The sequence below is a fragment of the Natrix helvetica genome (genome assembly GCF_964273705.1).
Source record: "Natrix helvetica genome assembly, chromosome: 1".
NCBI lineage: Eukaryota > Metazoa > Chordata > Lepidosauria > Squamata > Natricidae > Natrix > Natrix helvetica.
The window spans coordinates 299,136,063-299,159,960 of NC_138548.1; the positions used below are offsets into that span (position 1 = coordinate 299,136,063).

Genomic DNA, 23,898 nt, shown 5'->3' on the forward strand with positions numbered 1-23,898 from the left:
AGTGTGATGTGACTACCTTATTTTGAATAATACGGTGACTTCCATAAGGCAGATCAGGACTTTGTTGATGTCCACCAAAACAGATGAAATCATTGCCAGATTGCTGCTATAAAAGATATCACGATGAAGGCTAATGACTTTTGGAAATCTCTTGGCTCTGAATAGCCTGAAAATAAAAGAAACTCTATTAAATCGAATCAGTGTCATCCTTCTGTATTTTCTTCTATAGGATCATGTTTAAGTACTCTTGCTAAATTTCATTTGTTAAGATGATCTTTTAGGAATTAAGAGCCAGGATGATGAAGCAAGCTGTTTGTGAAGAACAAGGTTGGGTTAAATCTCCGCTTCTCCAACATTATGCTACTAGACATATGCATTCTCCTGAGCCATTTTTCCTTTTTTGTCTTAGTCCAAAATATTTAGCTTGATGATATTGAGCCTACAATGTAGATGCTATTGAGAAAAATGGCTTTCCACATTATTAAAAGTTCCATTCACTATTTTCCCTTCATATGTGAGTTCGGAAATTGCTGCTGCAGATACTTAACAGCAGACATGAGAATTATTGCTAGAGCAGTCAAGGAGAGAGAGAGAAAAAAGGACCCACTGAAATTAAAAATAAGCAGAAAAGGGGCAGGCTGTCAGCGTTCCAAGTATCATGCAGAATTAAATCAGAGTCCAAGGCAAAACTTTCCTTAAAGTTCCAATTTAATAAGACAGACATCTTAGCATATCTGTGGAATTCCAACTCTGATTTGCTTCCTGGAATTCCACCCAGTTGAAAGTTCATAATCTTTTGCCCACTCCCATAAATCCATCACATGGTCCAATCTTCTTCTTCGACCCCGACAACTCCACCCCGCTGGTTCCGGTCAGGTGTCAAGGGGCGGAGACAAAAGACCTTGGGCTTCTAGAAAAGAATGACAACAACACATTCCACAATTCTACTCTTTTCTATTCTCCCCTCCCAACCACTACACTAATGAAACAGCATAGGAAAATAATAGAAAGTGTAGCAGGCCAAAGATCCTAAAAGAAACATAACTACAGACCTGACACAGGCTTTGGCACACTCCTGCATGTTGTATACTCTCTGCAATCCATGAATAAAGCCATCACTGTTCTTACCAATGTGTGAATGGAATGGAGGAGGATCATCTTGATTATTTCTGTTTGGAGAAATCACATGGAGTTTTGTTTTATTTTTAATCATGCATTTATGATGGTATTCTTTTTCCATTTTTTTCTTGCAAAATCCTCTTTAGGTTTGTTACCCAATCTTTCTCAGGGAAGCTTTACTTGTGGTGCAGGAATTTGAGAGAAATGGGCACTCGAGGGATATGTAAGGACAGTAACAGATGCCTAATCCTACTTGTGATCACTCAGCCTTTTGCAATGTTTTCTCCTGCTGATATGTTGGGACTGCCGTTCCCAGAATTCCCAGACACCATGGCAACAATTAGAGATATTGATTGCAAAGTTTGAAAGTTGAAAGTCTCAGCCTGGAAAAGTTATCTTTTGTTTTCCAAAGATTGTCTCTTCCTTTAGTTCTGCTAATGGGAAATACAAGAGGATAGGAGGAGAAAAATTAGTATGGCACACTCTTAACTTGAATAAGGAAGCATGGCCATTAGAGCTTTTCTCTACCTCAGTGATGAATATGTTTCATTTCTATCACAGTTTCATCATATATCTCTTATCTATATATTTAGAGTCCCAATCTCCATAGTATCACTACAACTGTGTCTACACGAGAAGCAACCATTATAGGTTTGAGGTATATGTAATGTTTCAATCCTAAAGGAAACCAACCCTGATTGTCCTTTGGAAGGACAGATACCAAACCCTGAAGCTCAAATATTTTGGCCACCAAATGAGAAGAGAGGACTCATTGGAAAAGATCTTGATGTTGGGCAAGATTGAAGGGAAGAGGAAAAGAGGACAGCAGAGAATGAGATGGCTAGATGGTATCATCGATGCAGTAGGCATGGGTTTGGGCAGATTGCGGGAGACAGTCAGTGGTGGGATTCAGCTGGTTCGCATCGGTTTGGGTGAGCCAATTGTAAAATTACCCACCCACCCACCCCACTATCAAAGTGGATCCTGGGCGCTGCACTGCACTGCACTGCAATGGAGAAACAGACCACGGAGCGGCCGATGCAAGGGAAGGAGAAGGCCACTTTCCCATTTTCTTCTCCCTGCTCCTCCTCCTTCCCTTGTGCTGCCGCTCCATTGCCCATTTCTCCATTGCAGCGCTGCACTCAGGATCCACTTTGATAGCTGGATGGCGTTGGTAATTTAACAACCGGTTCGCCCAGGATTGGCTATTGCAGGAGGCTCGTCCTGCATGTGGGGCAGAGCTGGAGGATGGGAGTGGACCACACCTCCCACGGCAGCCAACCTGACCCTGGGCAGAGGGGTTGTTAAATTATTTCAATCCCACCACTGGAGACAGTGGAGGATATGGGATCTGGCAGACACAATTTAGCAACTGGATAATAACAATGTGTATGTTGGAAGAAAGGTGCTATTTAACCCCTCTCCTTATCTAGAAGGGGGAAAAATCCTTTTTATTTTAGAAAGCCTTTTTTACGTGTGTGATTAATGGTGATAAGAACTGCTGAGTGAAATCTTAGCCTCTGAGGAAGATGTTGCTTAATGAGGCTGACAGAAGCAGCAGTTTATAGATACTGTGTTGTTGTCAGCATTCCAAATATCATACAGAATTAAATCAGAGTCTAAGACAGAGCTATCCTTAAAGTTCCAATTTAATAAGGTAGACATGTTGGCAACAAACTGCGGACATGATCCTAAATCTCCTTTTAAAATAAATCATCAGCACCCCGGCAAGGGGGCTGGTGAGGGGGGAGAAGAGGTGGTTAATTTTGTTATGTTAACTTTTATGTTATTCTCTTTTCAGGAAACATTTTTCTTCTGAGGAGAGGCCGCCTGTCAGGCCTGCAGTCATATTCCTTTTTAGGATCTTTGGCCTGGCACACTTTCTATTATTTCATTATGCTGTTTCATTAGTGTAGTAATTGGGAGGGGGAATAGAAAGGAGTAGAATTGTGGAATGTGTTGTTGTCATTCTTTTCTAGAAGCCCAAGCTCATCTTTTGTCTCCGCACCTCTGCACCTGACTGGAACCAGCTGGGTGGAGATGCCAGTGTGGCCGAAGAAGATTGGACCATGTGATGGATTTATGGGTGTGGGGATAAGATCATGAACTTTCAACTGGGTGGAATCCCAGGAAGGTTTTAGTTTTGGGATTCCACAGTTTGTTGCCAACCTGTCTGTCTTATTAAATTGGAACTTTAAGGATAGCTCTGCCTTGGATGCTGATTTAATTCTGCATGATATTTGGAACGCTGACAGTTGTACGAGCTAAGTATTGGTCCATGGAGCTCAGTATAATATTGCCAATCCAATGTTTTTCAATCTCAGCAACTTTAAGATACGTGGACTTCAAGTCCCAGAATTCTCCAACCAGCCATAGCTAGGGAATTATGGGACTTGAAATCCACACATCTAAAGTTACCAAGGCTGAGAAACACTGGCCTGGTATAATGGACAGTTGCTCACCTAGATCTCATCCAGAAGTTGTACTTAAATCAGTAATACTGAAATTTAAAAATGGAAATTGCTTAAATTGCTTTAAGCAATTGTGTTAACAACTACACTTTCTTTGTGTAATGTCACCAGAAAGCTTTGATATGTCTACCTACTCAACAGGCAGTAATACACATCACACGCATCAAAAAAGATTAGCATTAGTAATCTGTACATGGCACCATTCAAGTAATTGCAAAGGAGAGAAACTAAATTGCATGAGAGGTTCAGGTTTCATCCATTAGTGGCACTATTATCAATTCAGGCATGGATGTGACAGAAGTCAGAGCTAAAATTAGCGCAATGTCTCACTAGCTGCCCTCATCGGTACCATGCCAAAGAAGAATACTGCTCTTTGTTCTTTTGCAACAAGTTGTATCTGACAACAAGTGGTCTCTTGTCATCCATTGTTCCCACAATGAAACCTGCGTGCTACTAAACCAAAACAAACCAGCATCGTGGAGAGAAAGCCTCCCATAGCCTTTCCATTAGATAATCATTTCTGTTTTAAAATCAACACGTAATTTTTCTGCATCATCATCATTATCTACAGATCTCAAACATATCCATCTTTTGTTTAGGATCTTTATGAATCTTTATGAAGTTTTGCAAAAAGCATCTTTCGATACCCCTTGAAAATCTATGCAAACCAATAGCTGAGCATGGAGAATTCCAGCCAATCTATGTTCTCTGTTTATTTACAATTTGTTAGTCCCTGAGTCATTGTCCCCACAGCTTCAAATGCTTTGTGAGTTATCAGTAGGCCTTTTCCCATTTCCAAAGATACAAAGAACATTTTAGCATTTGCATACATAGTATACAGAGTCCATACATTTTGCCACATGTATTTATATACATGTGTCCAATGGTTTGCAAAATATTCCCCCCTGGTAAAGGTAAAGCAGAGGAAGATTGACTTTTAAAATTATTAAAAAGTATACTGAGCAGTCTAAAAAACAACCCCTCTGCCCTTGTGCCAGATCAATATAGCAGAACAAACCTAGAAATAGCATGCCAGCAAAATTGCATTTGAGGTCTGCTTAGGTTAGGCAGAATGAAATGTTAGTGAGGAGTGAAAAATAAAAAGCAGCGCCTCTAATGGAAAAACAAAGACCTAGAAATAGGATGAATTGGAAACAGGAGTTACTTCTTTTGCCAGAGGGGGGGGGGGGGAAGCAAGGGAAAGAAAATGTAAAGATGTTTTCTGAAGGTTGGAAGGAATCAAGTATCTTGGAAATGCATGCAACATTATTTGCTTGTGAGTATTCTATGGCAGACGAAGTTCATGTATCTCAAGAAATAAGGAAAAATTGGTAACTGAAAATGCTCATCACAATCTGAGATTGCCATATGCTATCTACTAGTCAATAAACCTCATAAAGTTCCTGTTAAGTCCTCGGACTTACAACCTGGGCCGAGCCGAACTCGCTCAGACTTCACTGATTGGTTCCAGCGTGCCAGGCAACAGGCACGCTTAACACAGCCTCGGATTGGCCAGCCGCCTGACAGCTGTCATATAAATAGCTGTCAGGCGGCCCCAGTTGTTGTTCGTGGTTCTAATGTTAGCTTTCTTAATAAATGGTTCAACTGGATCTCGGCGTCTGTGTTGCCTCAGATAGCAAACAAAGCATTGGCGACGAGGATGGTGGGATTCTCGACCACATGTTTGTTCACTTAGTACAGCCCTAACCGTGAGTCATGGGACGCTTTTTTAGAGCGTTTTGAATGTTTCCTACAGGCACAAGACTTGACCGAGCTCTCCTCTGACAAGAAAAGAGGAAGTTTTTTAAGTTCCTGCGGGCCTGAGATGTTCGCAACCGCCCGTGCGTTGGTCGCACTGACCCCAGTCCATGCTGTCACCTGGGACGTTCTTTTGGAAAAATTAAAGGGACACTACACCCCCACTCCCTCCCGTTATGCCCGGCGTCACACTTTCCGTTATTGCCTGCAGCATGAGAACCAATCCATAAATCATTACATTGCTTCCCTCCGGGTTTCGGTGGTAAATTGTGAATTCGCAAACTTGGAGGAGGCCCTGTTAGAAGAATTTATTTACGGTGTTAGGGATATCCGGTTACAGAGGCGCTTGCTCTCCTGGTCTGAACTGACCCTTACCCTGGCCGTGGATGAAGCGCGGGCCTCAAAATGGCAGCCAACTTTCTCAACCTCAAACCGGGAGGGGGAGTTGCCTCAGCTGCAGCGGCAAACACCTCTGCTCACAGTGCAAGTTTAAGGCTGCAACTTGCAAGAAGGGGCATTTGGCCACAGTGTGTAGAGCTTCCTTGCCTTGCCCACCCCGGCCATCAACCAGCCCGTGGCCCGCCACCGTGATAGCATCTACTCGGCCCGCGATGATAGTGACTGCCTGTCCAAAAATGCATGCGCTTTCTACGAGTGGTCTGTGAGCTCTGCATCTGCTTCCCAGCGGGGCCGTTCAAAGATTCGTTCGTAGTTTTGATTGAGGGCCGTGAATCTGAGATGGAATTGGGCACGGGCTCCGCGAAGACCATCGTGTCATGGCAGACCCTACAGAAGATTCTGCCCTCCGTTCACTGGGACCAGCTCTTTGCCTGCCCTTGCCGCCTCCACGACTATCAGGGCAATGCTATTCCCATCCTGGGTTGTGGACAATTTACGGTGCAATATGGAACTTTCAAGGGTCAACTGCCCTTGATTATTGTGTCCCAAGCTTTGGCTTCACTTTTGGGGACAGATTGGTTCAGCACCCTGGGGTTTACAATCGAGGGAATCCATAATATGCGCAATGGGGATCCATTCTCCTCACTGATGGATGAGTTCGCCGATGCTTTCAACGGCTCTCTGGGCTCCTATACAGGTACACCCATTTCCCTCAGCCTTGATCCCCAGGTGGCGCCAATTCGCCTCAAGGCGCGGTGCATTCCATTGGCACTCCACGGTAGGGTAGATGCAGAACCGGAAAAATTAGTTTCCCAGGGTGTTTTAGAGCCAGTTGACCACGCCCCCTGGGAAACCTCTTATCGTCACGCCAGTTAAGGCAGACGGCTCAGTCAGGATTTGTGGGGATTTCAAGTCGACTTTGAATAAAGCCTTACAGGCCCATCCTTACCCTGTCCCTGTGGTGCAGCACGTACTGCACTTGGGACAGGGAAAGGTCTTCGCAAAGCTCAACTTGGCACAGGCTTACCAACAGCTGCTGTCGACGACACCGCGGCTGCGCAGATAATTGTTACTCACCGCGGGGCATTTAAATGTAAGCACCTCCAATTCGGAGTCTGCGTGGCCCCCGGTTTGTTCCAGAGCCTCATGGAGCAGTTGCTCCATGGGATCGATGGTGTCGTCCCATATTTTGACGATGTTCTTGTCGTAGCAGCTGACAGCTCAGAGCTCGCCCACAAGTTGTGCCAGGTTTTCCTACGATTCCAACAGGCTGGTCTGAAGTTTAAATGATCAAAGTGTCACCTTGGAGTGCAATCAGTTGTGTTCCTTGGCTTCTTGATTGACAGCCAGGGCATTCATCCGACCCCCTCCAAGGTCAATGCTATTGTAGCGGCTCCTGTTCCCACCTGTAAATCTGACCTCCAGGCATTCCTGGGGTTGCTTAATTTCTATTCCGTATTTTTGCCCCATAAAGCCACTGTCGCAGAACCCTTGCACCGGCTACTGGATAGCTTGGCTCCATGGGTCTGGACAGACCGCGAATCCCAGGCATTCGCAGCTGTCAAGAACTTGCTGACCTCTTCTGCCATGCTGGTGCAATACAGTGAACGGCTCCCTTTAGCATTGGCCTGGGACGCTTCACCTTTTGGAGTGGGCGTGGTGTTGAGTCATGTCTCGAGGCTCCCATTGTGTTTTATTCCCGCACCTTATCGAGGACAGAGCGCAATTATAGCCAACTCGATAAGGAGGCCTTGGCTGCCGTTGCAGGAATAAGACGGTTTCATTGCTACCTTTATGGCTTGCCATTCTACCTGGTGACCAGCCATAGACCCCTACTTGGTCTTCTAGCAGGGGATTGCCCTACTCCGCCGATTTTGTCCCCACGCATGCTGCAGTGGAAGGAGTTTCTGGCGTCCTACAACTACTCTCTGTCCTATAGAGTGGGCAAGGCCATCGAGCATGCGGATGCCCTCAGTCATTGCCCCTTGCCCATCTTGGTTTCAGACTCCGCCCCGGTTTCCACTGTTTTCCTAGTGGACGACGGCGACCTACCCCTTACAGCTATTGACATTGCCTGATATTCTAGAAAGGATGCCCTGCTGTCCCAAGTGCTGGAGTGGATCCGGCGGGGGTGGCCTCAGGGGCCGGTGGCACCGGCCTTTTCCCCTTTTCTCCGCCACCACACGGAGCTCTCCGAGCTCCAAGGGTGTTTGTTGTGGGGAATTAGAGTCGTAGTGCTGGCGGAACTACAGACCACTATCCTCGCCCGCCTCCACGATGGCCATCCAGGCATAGTGCGAATGAAGGCATTTGGCCGCGTCTATGCCTAGTGGCCTACCATGGACGCGGACATTGCGTCATGGGTTCAGCATTGCCAACCCTGCTAACAAAGCCGGCCGGTTCTCCCCGCTGTTCAGGTTCAGGAATGGGAGATGCCACGAAGCCCATGGTCTAGGCTCCACCTCAATTTTGCGGGGCCATTGGAGGGACACACATACCTCTTCATAGTGGTGGATGCATTGTCTAAATGGATAGACGTCTGCCCCATGACTTCCACCACCGCAGATACTACCATCAGGGTGCTGGGAAAAATGTTTGCAACGCATGGGTTCCGGATACTGTTGTATTCGGCAATGGGCTGCAGTTTACGTCTGCTATCTTTCAGACATACTTGGCCTCCCTGTGAATTAGGCAGGTGTTTGTGGCTCCTTATCACCCAGCAGGGAACGGTTTAGCGGAGCGAGCGGTACGATCGATTAAGGACGCATTACATTGGAACGCTCGCCTTGCCACGTTACTGCTGGTGCAACATACTACCCCATGCCAGAGCACGGGCAAGAGCCCAGCAGAGATTTCAATGGGTCACCATCTCTGCACCTTGTTAGACAGACTCTGTCCTGAGTATTCTGATATAAGGCCACCAAGGGAGTCCGCTGTCTGTAGGTCTTTCCATGTGGGGGATCAGGGTTTTGCGCAAAATTTTGCCTAAGTGGCTCCCAGGTCGGGTATTTGCTGTCACTGGGCCCTGTTCCTATAGGGTGCACCTCGAAGATGGAAGACAATGGCGGCGCCATATAAACCAATTACAACGGTGGGGTTCCAAGGACTATCACAAATTTCAGCCCCAGGAGAACGCCGACCTGCCCTCAGACGCCGCCTACCAGCCATACTCTCCACCATCACTAGTTCCTCCTCCTCGACAACCTGAATCGTTCTCGCCGGCTCACATACCTACGGTGGGTCGGCCTATTCTGGAGGCGGAGTCTTCCAAGGATGTTCCTTGCCAATCCCATCCACTGCCTGGGAACTGCGACACCCCTACTCCACCCGTATCATCACCCAAACTGCGCAGGTCGGGGCGGGTCCGCCGTCGGCTTACCTATCTGTCTGAATACACTTGCGCGATCTGGGGGGAAGGAGTATTAAGTCCTCGGACTTAAGACCTGGGCCAAGGCGACCTCACTCAGACTTCACTGATTGGTTCCAGTGCACCAGGCAACAGGCGTGCTTAACACAACCTCGGATTGGCCGGCTGCCTGACAGCTGTCATATAAATAGCTGTCAGGCGGCCCCCTTTTTTTGTTCGTGGTTCTAATGTTAGCTTTGTTAATAAATGGTTCAACTGGATCTCGGCGTCTGTGTTGCCTCAGATAGCAAACAAAGCAGTTCCACTCCTGGATACTTAAATCCCATAACTTTTAATCCACAGCTATAGTTGCAAATAAGAATTTGTCACAAATATGTTTGGGATCATGTTTGTGTGTCAAAAAAGACAGAATGGGTGATATAGATTCTGTATTGGAAATGTACTGAGTGAATCAACGGCAATGTATTCTATCCACCTAATGTAAAGGTTGTGTTTCTGTTTTGAATAATTAAAAAAAAATGTGTAAAGAGCTATGGCTTTGGAGAAGGCTCCTGCACCACAGTATTCCTTGGAGGACAAAGGTATCTAAAAAGCAAATACTGGAATGCAGAACACCAGACATGTCACTGGAAGGCAAAAACTGCATCTCTTACTTTGGCCATGTCATGAGAGGGAATTTACTGGAGAAAGCAATTGTGTTTGGAAGAATTAGGGGTAAAAAGAAACCAAGCCATTAAAGAATACGGGGACTGGGCATCATAAAAGATGATACCAGCCAGAGAACAGAAAAGTAGTAGCTCAAAGTAGTAACAAGATCAGAAAATATGGAGAGACATGGCCCATAAAATTGCCAAATGTCAGGCATGACTTGAATGCGTAAAATATTTACAAAGATTTAGTCAGCATGTGGTTGGTGTTAAACCTTCATGTGTTGGGGTATTTATTAACTTTCCGTGGTCTTGCTTTTATTATTGCCCTTTTTAGCCAGTTTGTGCAATGTACTAAAAAGGACAGAATAGTACTAAAATTAGAAGAAACAAAGTTAATATTGTCTCCGAGAGCACTAAAATAAATACAATATCAAATCTAAGAGTATCAAGTCTCATTTTTCTTCTAGTAATAAACTTTGGTATAAAAATAGCTGGATTCATGCAAAGTGAGAATGTGATTTATATGGCTTAACATTGTTATAATATATGAAACCAGCCCAAACTACCAGTGGTTTGTAAACTGTAATTTATGAAAATGCGAAGTGTGAATCCAGCTATACTAGCCTAAACAGCAAAATTCAATTAAAATAAGCCATGGACTGGTGAGATATATAAACCCAATTAATATTAGATTATATATTTTTTTTACTTTTGGTTCAGTTCAGTTCTGAATGTGATTATACCATATGGTAAATGGCAAGGTTTCCATGCAATGAACAATGAGGTAAAAGTCCTATTCTTTCTTAGACCACATTACTTTGTTTGCTTTAGGAAAATCCAGCTGTTTAATTGCATGTGTCACTGATAGCATGTGCTGTTCACATGCATATAAATTGCCACATGATTTTTTTTTTCTACTGCCAATTTAAAAATTGATCTGTGAGTTGTAGGAAATGGAATAGGTGGCTTGTTTTGACTATTGGATTATGGTTTGAAGGATATATGATCACAAACCCAGTTTCTTTATTTTATATATTTCCCAGCTGCCCTTATTCCATGATGATTGGCTTTCCATCTCTGATTGCTGGATCTTAGAGCTCTAATAAATCAAATGGATCCCACAAACTTGATGTTTGTTTCCTTTTGCATTAAACAACCATATTTTTTTAGTTTTTTAGGCCTATGATTTTGAATCCAGAGTTCTAACTTAATAATGCCTATCTTTGATTTATCAATTGCATATGTTCTCTTTTCTTAAACAAACAAAAGATGGAAGGGATGGTAATGATATTGGTTTGCCTGTCTTGGCTTCATGGTTCAGCAATGGAGGGGAAAACTTAACAAAATAATAAAATAAATGGGATAGAGGACAAGTTCCTTTCCTCATTTTAAATTTAAACTACTATCCACTAGTCCAGTGATGGCGAACCTATGGCACGCGTGGCACCATAGGTTCGCCATCACTGGACTAGTGGATGCGCGCACTGGCCAGCTGAGTTCACCTTTTTAAAAGCTATTTTTTGCCTTCCCCAGGCTCCAGAGTCCCTACAGGGAGAGTGGGCGGTCTATAAATTTAATAAAACCTAAAACCTAAAACCTTATAGGAGCCTGGGGAGGGCGAAAAAAGCATGTAAAAATTGGGGGGGGTCACGAGTTGTGCGCGCATGCGCACTGGGGGGTCGCGCATTGCATTATGGGTGCGGCACGCCCGTACACGTCCCCCTGTGCTCCCCCCACTTGTGGCACGCGAGCCAAAAAAGGTTCACCATCGCTGCACTAGTCCTTGCTCAGCTGGAAGAAAACTATCAGCATAAACTTGCTGTTCTTACTGCAACCATCCTTGTCCTGTCTGTTCTGGTTTATCATGCAAATGGTGGTGTCTTCAGCAAATAGAGGAAGGGGACTAGTGGACTGGCCTGATGTTTTTGCCTTTCCTTCTCACAAACTGTTTCTAGACAGTGGGAGAGTATTCACTAATAATGCTCCTTTCTGGGGGGACTGGAGAAGGGAGCAGGGGAGTTTTGATAGAAGGGCTTATTTAGCTATCTTGTCAAAATGCACTCCTGGCTTTATTTATTTAGTTATCTATCTATCAGATTTATGTAGCCGTCCAGCTGAAAAAGGTGTCTCTGGGCAGTGTACAATTAAAAAAGAACAATAAAGCATATCTTAAAAACTGTATCACCAAATCAATAAAACACATCTAGTCTCACTAATTGTTGGTTTATGATGGGAGCTGTATGGTACAACAAGAGAGAGTGTTATACAGCTCCCAGCTCCTCTACTGGTGAGCTATTAGTTGGATTATTGTGGAACATGAAATTTTACTGCCCCACTAAAGTTCAAAGGGAGCCCAACAAACAGCTAATTAGCACTGAGAGGAAGGGGCAGTTGTCCAGTGAAGCAGGAATCAGAGCTGGTTCTCCCTATAGCAGCCCTACACTATCCCTTAAACACAGAGACACCTATTTATGTCAGGAAAAGCTACTTCAATCTGCTAAAACTATGGAGAGGGTGTAGGAAAATCTCCAGATTGAGGGCCAGGCCTCCTGATTGGCTGAGTAGCCCTGTTCCCACACCCAGTTAATTGCTATCTAGCTTGATCTCCCAATCAAAACTAAGTCTGTGGATCGGGGCTTGACTCTGAGATCTGACGAAAGAGGTGAGACCCAAGGGCTGGAGTCTTTTCCACCAAAAACCAGAATAGCTTGCACGAGAGACATTGCCCAGGAACTGGTAGTTAGGGGATATGTCTACCCCTGTTTAAAACAGCCAGCAGTTGGTGAGCTGATCCTACACATGACTTAATGGGACCACCTCTAAAATGGTCAGGGAAGTACCCCAGGCTGTACTCATGATTGAACTGAAGCAGGTTTTTGACTTCTTAAGATGAAAATACTGCTTCAATAATAGTAGAGCAGGGGGAAATTAAAGTTGTTTCAAATATCAAAGACAAGAGGAAGGCAATAGTATACAAAGAAGCCCAAAAAGAGGGATTTTTTGCGGTGTGGTTGACCCGTGGTTAATGGAAGGGGGGGAAGCCCTTTTTTGTCAGGTTCAGCCGTAACACAGGGTACTGCTTATAGTGCCCCAAAATTTTTCAGATACATTCCTGGCACCTGAAAATGGTCAAATAGCAATTCTCGATATGTGCAATTGCAGAAGTCAAAAAGCCTTGGCAAATACTTCAAGGAGGAAGTTGTAATTATATTTCTCTTCTTCTTCCAAAGACCTAAATGAGATGTGCATGGAGGAAGAAGTGAACCTGTGCCAACAGTTTTCCTAACTGAGCTTCACCATGATTTCCAATTTCCTTTGGAGCACATTATATTAATGCAAGTAATTAATTAATTAATTAATTAACATTAATGCAAGTAGAAAATAGGAACCAACTTTGGTGGGAAATAACAATGTTCCGTGCGCCTTCGACATTTAGTCAATGTCATCCACATGACTATGGAGACATCTTCGGACAGTGCTGGCTCTTCAGCTTTGAAACAGAGATGAACACCGCCCCCTAGAGTCGGGAAAGACTAGCATATATATGCGAGGGGAAGCTTTACCTTTTATCTTTATATCTACAAATAAATGATGACTTATCTTTCCAGGGGTTCAATTTTGGAACCTTCAAGCAACTACAGACATTTCCTTGGACTTCGTTGTCTCATGCTCATATATGTTTTATCTGCTAAAATAATTACTCTTACATACAGCAGCTGCTAAAGAAAGTAGTATGACTTGGATGGAAACTACTCAGACAATAAGTGTGGCCAGCTGAAGATTTTATCAGGTGCAGAGGTGCAAAGACAAAGGATGACCTTGGCTTTCTAGAAAGAATTTTATTATGGCTACATAGCATCTGACTCCGTAAAATCCCCCCTCCCATTTTCCCACAACAGAAAATGCATAGTAGAATAATAGAAAGTGTGGCAGGCCAAAGATCCAAAAGAAAAGATGGCTGTAGGCCTGACAGGATGGTCAGGCTGGGCCATGGATTGCCTAATTCCAACCACGAGGTTAACATAGCTTAATAAATCATGTGTCCACTTCATGGGCCAACAGTTGGGAACCTCAAAATGGCATTTTCCCAAAGCAAGTAAAGCTGGATTCTAAGAAACCAGCACTTGAAAGTATATCCTTCTAGGGCCATCTTTATGCGCTAATTGGGAAAACTGCAGCATTTAGTAAACAGGAAGCATGCAGGGCATGCAAGCCAGGTGTCCAAGAACCATCATTTCAACCTCTTACTACCTATACTACATCAACTCCCCTCTTTCTCAAGTGGGAAAAGGTCAAGGTGGATAAGATGTCCTCCTTAGGAAGCAGTATTTATGCATTTGGGAGGTCAAGGGATATACGGTGAAATGTCTCCATTTAGAGCCAAGAAGTAGACTATGAAAGTAAAAACCTTAAACATTTCTCTAACATGAATGAATGCACTGTTTTTGGAGGGTCTTTGGCTGCAGGAAAATCTGGTCATGGTCCCAGAATGAAATGGAAACCTGAATTTCAGTAGTGTATGAGACTCAAACCCTGGTGGCAGGAAGCTCCCTTTCTGTATCTAATCAGATGAACATCTTTAAGCACTAATTGGGAAAACTGCAGCATTTAGTAAACAGGAAGCATGCAAGGCATGCAAGCCAGGTGTCCAAGAACCATCATTTCAACCTCTTACTACCTATACTACATCCACTCCCCTCTTTCTCAAGTGGGAAAAGGTTCAATTTTGGAACCATCAAGCAACTACAGATATTTCCTTGGACTTCATCGTCTCATGCTCATATATCTCATATCTGCTGAAATAATGACTCTTTGTTTTCAATGGGACACACAGTAGCTGCTAAACACAGCCCAAAGAAAGTACTATGCCTTGGATTGAAACTACTCAGACAATAAGTGTGACATCATACATACTGATGTGCTGTGTTCGGTGAGAGCAATAAATGTTCAGTCAATGTAAAATATATTTTAAAAAGGCTAAAATAAACTGTTAGGTCTAATTGCTAAATAGTCCAATGAGCTGGTAGCTGTGTACTGCCTATTAAGAGGAGTTTTTCAATCTGAACCCGAGGGTTTGACCACGGCAGCAAGGCAGCGAGTGCCATCTGTTTTCTTTGAACCACTTTTTCACCAAGTGCTGTGCAAACATTTCATTAATTAAGCAAACATGAAAGTCTAGGAACACACCTTTTTACATGCAAATAAGTGATAAGAGCAAAGAGAGGTAAGGCAGACTCAGTGAAGACAAGCTATCTGAGAACCACACTTATCACTACCTCTTGTTACAAGGAAATTGAAAGCTTTAGAAATAGCCAGGGCGGAATCAATATTTGGGGTGCTGCAAATAGCTGCTATAATTTTATTTTATTTTATTTTTGTTTTTGTTGATGGGAGATTAAAGGCTAGAACAGATTAAAACATAGAGACCACCAAGAATAGATCCACCTAAGAGGTGCACAGCCAGAGTTCCAAGGCCCCACCACAGGCTCTTAAGGCCTCTCCAAAAGTTGTCAACCAATTGTAATTTTTTTATTTGAGGAGAAAGGGAAACTATTAAAAATACAGGGAGTAATTATATCAATTGTGTTGATTCAAGCTTATGTGCATTTTAATTCAATCACCCCTATGTTTCATCTGGGTCTAATGATGCATGCACTGATTCAGCTGAAAGCCAGAATTAGATTCTCTCTCTCTCTCTCTCTCAAAATCACAGCTCCTAAATGAACTGTGATCAGCCCCAAAATTTTTGAAAGGAGAAGTATTTGGTTTCACATCAGTTCCTTACGACTTTATGTCGCTATCTGTCTAGATGTGTTTATGATTGTTGGAATTAGTGCTTTGGGATAAGTGCTTCCATTTTTGGATTCCTGTGAAAATTGCCACTGTTCAGCTTAATTGAAAAACAATCTAACAATGTTTAATTATGACATAGTGTCCCAGATTTGCATCTGTTCAGTGTTGGTATCATGTACCTAATTATATACAAATTCCGGTAGAAAAATGAGTACAATATACCTAATTCATGATTATTAAAAGTCTCATCTCTTTTTTTAAAAAAAAAGTATGTTTCAGTTATTGTAGCGATTCAGTTCCTTTGGGCTGTATCCCTTTAAACGTCAGGAATAGATTTACTTAAAGCTTTAATTCTATTTTTGTATAAGAGTAAAATCCCAGCCAAAGCAGAAAACCCTCAAACACGCCCACCCCTACCCCCAACAGAGAAAACTAGCCCATTGTAGAAAAAACCTTTTAGCCACATTTTTTCCTTGGTAGGAGACTGCAGCAAATTTGCAAGAAATATTCTTTTTTTTTTTAACTTAAGCAGAAAGCTAAGGGGAAGAATATGTGATGAAACATTTCAACTTGCCTAAGTAAGCTAACGAATATACTACTGATGTGCTGGCAATTATTATCAACCTAGACAACTTTAAACAGGATTTCCACCCCGAACCACCCCAATGAGGCCGTCGAAATGATGTCCCGGTGTTTGGAGGCCGTAAGGGTCTGGATGGATGGCAACCGACTAAAACTCAACCCTTCCAAGACGGAGTGGCTGTGGCTTCCGGCCTCCCGGTTCAACCAGTTGCTTCCATCTCTGGCCATTGGGGGCGTGCAACTGGCCCCCATGGAACAGGTGCGCAATTTGGGCGTCCTCCTAGATGCCCGGCTGTCCATGGATGACCATGTAACAGCCGTGGCAAGGGGGGCGTTCCATCAGGTTCGCCTGATGCGCCAATTACACCCCTTATTGGACCGGGATGCCCTACGCACAGTCACCCATGCGCTAGTGACGTCTCGCCTGGACTACTGCAATGCTCTCTACATGGGGCTTCCCTTGAGATGCACTCGGAGACTGCAGTTGGTCCAGAACGCGGCCGCGCGGGTGATTATGGGGAGGACTAGATACTCCCCTGTAACACCTCTCCTGCGCGAGCTGCACTGGCTTCCTGTAGTCTACCAAGTGCGTTTCAAGGTTTTGATTATGATCTTTAAAGCGCTTCATGGCACAGGACCTAGTTACATGCAGGATCGCATCCTGCCCCATACATCCCTACGACCAATCCGCTCACACAGAGAGGGACTTCTTCGGGTGCCGTCCGCTAAACAGTGTCGGGGGGCGACACCCAGGAGCAGAGCCTTCTCTGTGATGGGCCCAGCCCTGTGGAATGACCTCCCCCGTGACATCAGGACTACTTCCGATCTCCGCTCCTTCCGTGTACAGCTGAAGACCCACCTCTTTCAATCATCTGGCCTGGCTCAACCGTAAATTTTTCTTACTCCTCCTGACAGTTCTTTTAAATTTTTAAATTTCAAATTGTGTTTTTACAATTGGGGTATTTTAATGGTGACTTTTAATTGTCCAATGTGATGTAATTTGTTACCTCCTCCGTGCATGTATGTCCTGTATATATGTATGTTTATGTGTTTGTATATATGTTTTATGTTTTATATGCTCCATTGTACGCCGCCCCGAGTCCTGTCTGGAAAGGGAGCGGCTAATAAATTTAAATTTATAATTTATAATTTATAATGATTTAGACAAACCCATTAAGAATCATCAATTGGCTACTAGTCCTGGTGAGTTTTTTCTGCTGACTAAGATCAATATAAGAATAAAAAGTTGCATACTATTGCCATTAACCATAGCTTGTTAATGATAGTTGCATCCGCATAGGACACTGATCCAGTCCTAAATAAATCTTAAAAACTAAGTCACATACTAAACCATAAAGCCCAGGTGGGTGGTCAAATGTTGTTGTTAGTCGCAAAGTCAGGGAAGGGGCGGTGGGGTAGCAGCGATTATCCGGGAGGACTTAGAGCCGAGGGAGTCCACTGTGCCACAGACGTCCGGGTGTGAATCCCTTGTTGTGAAATGGGGCCCTGGGAGACAGTTGGGCCTGCTGATAGTATACCTGGCTCCTCGCTATACATCAGTGGCCCTGCCTGAACTCCTCGAGCTGATCGCATCGGTGGCGGTTGAGACCCCCAACTTTTAGTGATGGGGGATTTTAACCTGCCATCGGTGGGAGAAGCATCCGAGGGGGTTCGGGAGTTCATGGCTTCCATGATAGCCATGGACCTGACTCAATTGATTCAGGGACGACACACGAGGGAGGTCACACCTTGGACCTTGTTTTTGTCTCTGGCCAGTGGTTGAGTGATCTGGGAGGAGGGGACTTAACCATCACTCCCCTGTCATGGTCAGATCACTCACTCCTCCGACTTGACTTCCCTGGTGCTACCCCCCGCTGCGGGGAGGCGGAACCAGAAAACACTAGATGGTTCCGCCCCAGGCGCCTGATGGAACCAGATAGGTTCCAAATGGAGCTTGGGCCACCTCCTGTAGCCCTGACCCGCCCTCGGGTAGAGGACCTGGTAGTTGCGTGGAACAATGCGACTACCGGGGCCTTGAACCGGGTGGCGCCTTTGCGGCCTCTCCGGCGGCAACGATCCACTCTGGCCCCTTGCTTTACCGAGGAGCTAAGGGTGATGAAGCACCGCAAGAGATGCCTAGAGAGTCGTTGGAGATCCTCCCGTTCCGAATTTGACCAAACACAGGTACGAGCCCATTTAAGGACGTACCTTATGGCATTGAGAACGGCCAAATGTCAATATTGTGCCGCTCTCATTGCATCCGCAGAGAACCGCCCTGCCGCCCTGTTTCGGGTGTCCCGCTCCCTCTTGTTTCAGAGGCCGCGGGAGGCCCCTTTACAGGGTAGGGCAGAGGAATTTGGGAAATATCCGCAGGATAAAATCGCTCAAATCCGGAAGGATTGGGTCCCCTTCAGTGGCCCAGTGGAGACGTCCGTGGCGAGTCTTGAGAAACCATTCTGGGAGGAGTTTGACTTGGTTGCCATTGAGGATTTGGACAGATTGCGTGGACGACTGCGACCTACCACATGTTTACTGGACCCGTGCCCCTCCTGGCTTGTACTGGCATCCTGGGAGGTTACACGTGACTGGCTCCTGGGCCTAGTGAACGCTTCGTTGGGTGAGGGGTCTCTTCCGGCCGCCTTGAAAGAGGCGGTGGTGAGACCCTTGCTCAAGAAGCCTTCCCTGGACCCTACGGAGCTGTCCAATTATCGTCCTGTCTCCAACCTTTCCTTTCTGGCGAAGGTTGTAGAGAGTGTGGTGGCTTCTCAGTTTCCACGACATCTGGAGGAAAATGATTATCTAGACCCGCGCCAGTCCGGCTTTCGCCCCGGGCACAGCACAGAGACAGCCTTGGTCGCGTTGGTGGATGATCTCTGGAGGGCCAGAGATAGGGGTTGTTCCTCTATCCTGGTCCTATTAGACCTCTCGGCAGCTTTTGATACCATCGACCATGGTATCCTGTTGCACCGACTGGAGGGGTTAGGGATCCGGGGCACCGTTTTGCGGTGGTTCAGCTCCTACCTTTCCGGCCGGATGCAACATGTGTTGGCAGGGGAGCAGAGGTCGACCCTAAGCCCCCTTACTTGTGGGGTGCCACAGGGGTCGGTCCTCTCGCCACTCCTGTTCAACACATACATGAAGCCGCTGGGTGAGATCATTCGTGGTTTCGGGGTGGGATATCATCTGTACGCTGATGATACTCAGCTGTACATTTCCACCCCGAACCACCCCAACGAGGCCGTCAAAGTGATGTCCCGGTGTGTGGAAGTCGTACGGGTCTGGATGGATGACAACCGACTCAAGCTCAACCCCTCCAAGACGGAGTGGCTGTGGGTTCCGGCCCCCCGGTTCAACCAGTTAATTCCATCTCTGGCCATCGGGGGCGTACAACTTGCCACCGTGGAGCGGGCGCGCAATTTGGGCGTCCTCCTGGATGCCCGGCTGTCCATGGATGACCATGTGACAGCCGTGCCAAGGGGGGCATTCCACCAGGTTCGCCTGGTGCGCCAATTGCGCCCCCTATTGGACCGGGACGCCTTACGCACAGTCACTCATGTGCTGGTGACGTCTCGCCTGGACTACTGTAACGCTCTCTACATGGGGCTTCCCTTGAAATGCACTCGGAGACTACAGTTGGTCCAGAATGCGGCCGTGCGGGTAATTATGGGGAGTACAAAGTACTCCCATGTGACACCTCTCCTGCGCGAGCTGCACTGGCTTCCTGTGGTCTATCGGGTGCGTTTCAAGGTCCTGATTACGATCTTTAAAGCGCTCCATGGCTCAGGACCTAGTTACTTACGGGATCGTATCCTGCCCCATACATCCCTGCGATCCATCCGCTCGCACAGAGAGGGACTTCTCCAGGTGCCGTCCACCAGACAGTGCTGGGGGGCGGCGCCTAGGAGCAGAGCCTTCTCTGTGGCGGGCCCAGCCCTGTGGAATGACCTCCCTCCGGGTATTAGGACTACCTCTGACCTCCGCTCCTTCCGTGTAAAGCTCAAGACCCACCTATTCCAAGCAGCTGGCCTGGCTCAACCATAATTTTATATCGCTCCTGACAGGTTTTTAATTTTGTAATTTTATTTAGGGGATTTTAAATTGTGATTTTAATTGTTTCCACTCATCTGTCTACCTCCTCCACGTACACGTATACGTCTTTGTTCTTGTGTATGTTTGTTCATATTTGTATTTTATGTGTTTTTTATTGTACGCCGCCCCGAGTCCTTCGGGAGAGGGTGCGGCTAACAAATAAAATATTATTATTATTATTATTATTATTATTATTATTATTATTATTATTATTATTATTATTATTATTATTATTATTATTATTATTATTAAAGTCATGTCCAAGCCATCATGACCCCATGGACATCTGTCCTCTACCATCCTCTGGAGTCCATTTAAGTTCACACCTACTGCTTCAGTGACTCCATCCAGCCACCTCATTCTCTGTCGTCCCCTTCTTCTTTTGCCCTCAATCTTTTCCAGCATTAGGCTCTTCTCCAGTGAGTCCTTCCTTCTCATTAGGTGACCAAAGTATTTGAGTTTCATCTTCAGGATCTGGCCTTCTAAAGGGCAGTCAGGTTTGATCTCATACAACACAATAAATAAATCAAAGTAAAGTAAAACCACAATTTGGTTTACTACAATATGAGAACTTGGTCTTTATTAAAACTAGCATTATAAACCCTATTCGAAGCTCCTAGCTAGAACTGTTTTGTTACCAATAACAGCAGATTACCTGTGTCTTACAGCAACCAAAGAGAGCTTGTTTGTCTACGATATTTGGTATTCTGGTTCTATTTTCTATTATCTCTTCTTTGGATAAATGAAAGTGTTTTCCAGGTTTTGCTCACTCTAAATCATCAATGGCAAAATAGTCAAGGAAATAGCATTTAAACTGCCAAAGGCATTGTGTTTGGTAAAGCAATGTGTACACAGTCTGGGTCCTGCGTCATCCTAGCTGAAAGTGCCACCATTTGTGGATCATACAGAGAGAATTATAATTCCCCTCTGAAGTGTACACATGATTAATGAAGAATAAGTGTCATTTGTGTTCTTGCTTTGTTCATTACATTGGACCATGGATACTGGAGCCTCTAAATTAGGGCTCAATTTCTGCTACAAGTTGTATAAAGGACAGAGATGCTTTCAACTGGGAATTACAGAAATATATGAGGTGGTGTTTAAGGCCGGTCCTGCCACAAGGATGGCGCAATCTCCTTTTCTCAGTGGGATAAACTAGGACTAGATCAGGGGTGGGTTCCTGCCAGTTCTAACCTCTTCAATAGAAGAGGTTCCACAAATCTACCATGTCGTTTAGAACCGGTTCCAGCTCCCTCCCCCCACCCGTCTGCACCACACTTGCCTTGGTCCGCCGCTCACTGATTGGCTGGCTCACCAATCACCCCGCCCACCTCTAAGAGTCCTATCTAAACCTTAAAGTCTTAAAGCTGTCAAGTTTGAACACCCCTGGGGGTTTTTTTTCTAAAGGGTTAGGGGTGCAAGGGTCTTGTAACTTGACAGCTTTGAGACGTGCACACTTCAATGCCAGAGTTCCTGAGCCAACATTTTGGTTGCTAAACAAGAGCGTTGTTAAGTGAGTTTCACCACATTTTACAAGTTGGCCACCCAGTCACATGACTGCCAAGCCACTCCCACTCAGTCACATGGCTGGCAATCCACTCCCACCCGGTCACATGGCCAGCAAGCCACTCCCACAAAGCAGGCCACACCTACAGAAGAGGTTCTAAAAAAAATTGAAACCCACCACTGGACTAGATGGAGCACTTTTCTCGTCTAAGAAAGAAAAGGGCCTCGATATTCCTGAGGCTTGCAGTAACTATTGCCTCAGAGGAAACACATACCTGCTTTATAGTCAATAATGATGGTTAACCTATGGCATAGGTTTGTGATGGCGAACCTATGGCACATGTGCCACGTAGCGCCCGTGAGCCATCGCCCCAGTTCAGCTCCATTGCGCATGCGTGCATGCCTCCCACCAGCCAGTTGGTCTTCAGGTCTCTGCTGTACATGCAGGGGGGCACTTGCGCATGTGGAGGCAAAGTGCATGTGGAGGCAAAGTGCATGTGGGGGTGGGTGCGTGTGGGGGTCCTATGCGCATTGAATTTTGGGGGTTCAGGTGCACATATTCATGCATGTGCATGCTTTGGGCACTCAGTCCGGAAAAGGTTAGCCATCATTGAACTAAGCCATTAAACTTCGGGCAGCATTTTTTTCCACTGCAAAGTAGTGGCAATGGTCCAAGACTCTGTGGATTGGGGGGTGGGGAGCAGAGATGGAAGAGAACTCCAAAAAGTCTGGAACAGGTAGCAGGTAGCACTGGTAGCACTGCTCAGGAGGAGGAGAGCTCCAGAATTTGCTGTTTCACTTTGGCTTCTGTGTGCCTTGGCTTCCACATGCCTCCCCAGTGGCACCTACGAATCCTGACTTTTTAGAGTTCCCCCTTTGGAGGTTGGAGTCAAGGGAACCTCAATGTCAGAAGCCACAGCAGGAGATAAATGTAGCTTTTATGTCCAGGTTATTCAACTTCCTTAAAGCATCTGGTTGACTATTCCGGGATAGCAATGTTAATGCATCTGGTCCCATCATCTGATCCAACAAGTCTCCAAACAGATTGTCTCATGGAATGCAATGTTCAAGAAGCATTACCCCAGATCCAAAAATGTTTAGATGTTATTTTTTTCTGGTTAGAGGAACACAAGTCCTATGTTCTTCATTCATGACTCTTGGTTCTTAACTTAAAATATCATTGGTTAATTCTCTGTTGACCATAGAAATCCAGAAATATTATTTAGGCCAATCTTCTTTAGCTGATGAGCTCCTGCTATAGCTGCTACAGGCTAAATAATCTCTTGGAAAGCATGAAGTTACCAAAATGTTACTGTCTTCCCTTCTTCCCTTCACCTTGCAGGATGATCCCTAACACCCCTACTTGCCTTTGTCCTTTTTAGGCAGTTCAGGAAAAAAAACATTGAGATGCAGTTGCCTTTTCTTTTGATTTACTAGAATAGCTTGGACTTAGAAGTATTTCTGGAAACAAGAACATTGCTTTGTAGTTTGCCTGCTTCTCAATTCTCTATTTCTCTTTCTCATGCACAAAGTAATTTTTAAAAACTGTAAAAATTCAGGTGGGGCAGGAAGCCAGAAAATGGTTTATTCAACTAGTAGCATGTATCTGGGCTGGGAGTGACAGGTTTACATCACATGTCAAGCATTGTAGCAGTTACTGAAAGGTTTATATCCATGGTTAAAGACTTCTATGGGTATCATAACTGAGAGTGATTCCCCCCCAAGACATAGCAGCACTATTGTAAGCAAATTGGAGCCCTCCAGATACCTAACATTAGAATTTCCATAGTCATTAGCCATGCTAATTGGGGCCGATGTGAGTTGAGTAGCAAAATCTCTAGAAGGCACAGACTCTTCTGGTCCTACTCTTAAGTTATCCAGGATAATAAATTAAGAAAAAGCTATCAGTTACTTAATGTATGTGTCTGTAGGAAATGGGTGGGTCAAAAATGTGAAAAATAAATAAGTTGATAGACATGGCTATACTCTATATGTCAAGTTTCCCATCAAAGCCAGAGCAAGATTAAAAAATACATTCATGATTGCCAATACAAATCAGTGTCTTTAAAGAATATTTGGTAATACTGTGAAGAGCCTAGGGGGCCAAGAAAGAACATCATTGATCTATTTTTTTTCTACAACCAGCACCCTATGAGGACAATAA

General features: G+C 45.0%; 1 protein-coding gene across 1 annotated transcript in view; it reads right to left on the bottom strand.

Moving 5' to 3' along the window:
* Positions 1-6: 6 nt before the first annotated feature.
* The window catches only part of PCBP4 (poly(rC) binding protein 4), a 97,497-nt gene continuing 73,605 nt past the window's right edge, over positions 7-23,898 (bottom strand). Inside the window, exon 14 of the mRNA XM_081935666.1 lies at positions 7-166. Within this exon, the coding sequence (XP_081791792.1) occupies positions 13-166 (154 nt within the window). The 3' untranslated portion in view covers positions 7-12. The remainder of the gene's footprint in view (positions 167-23,898) is intronic.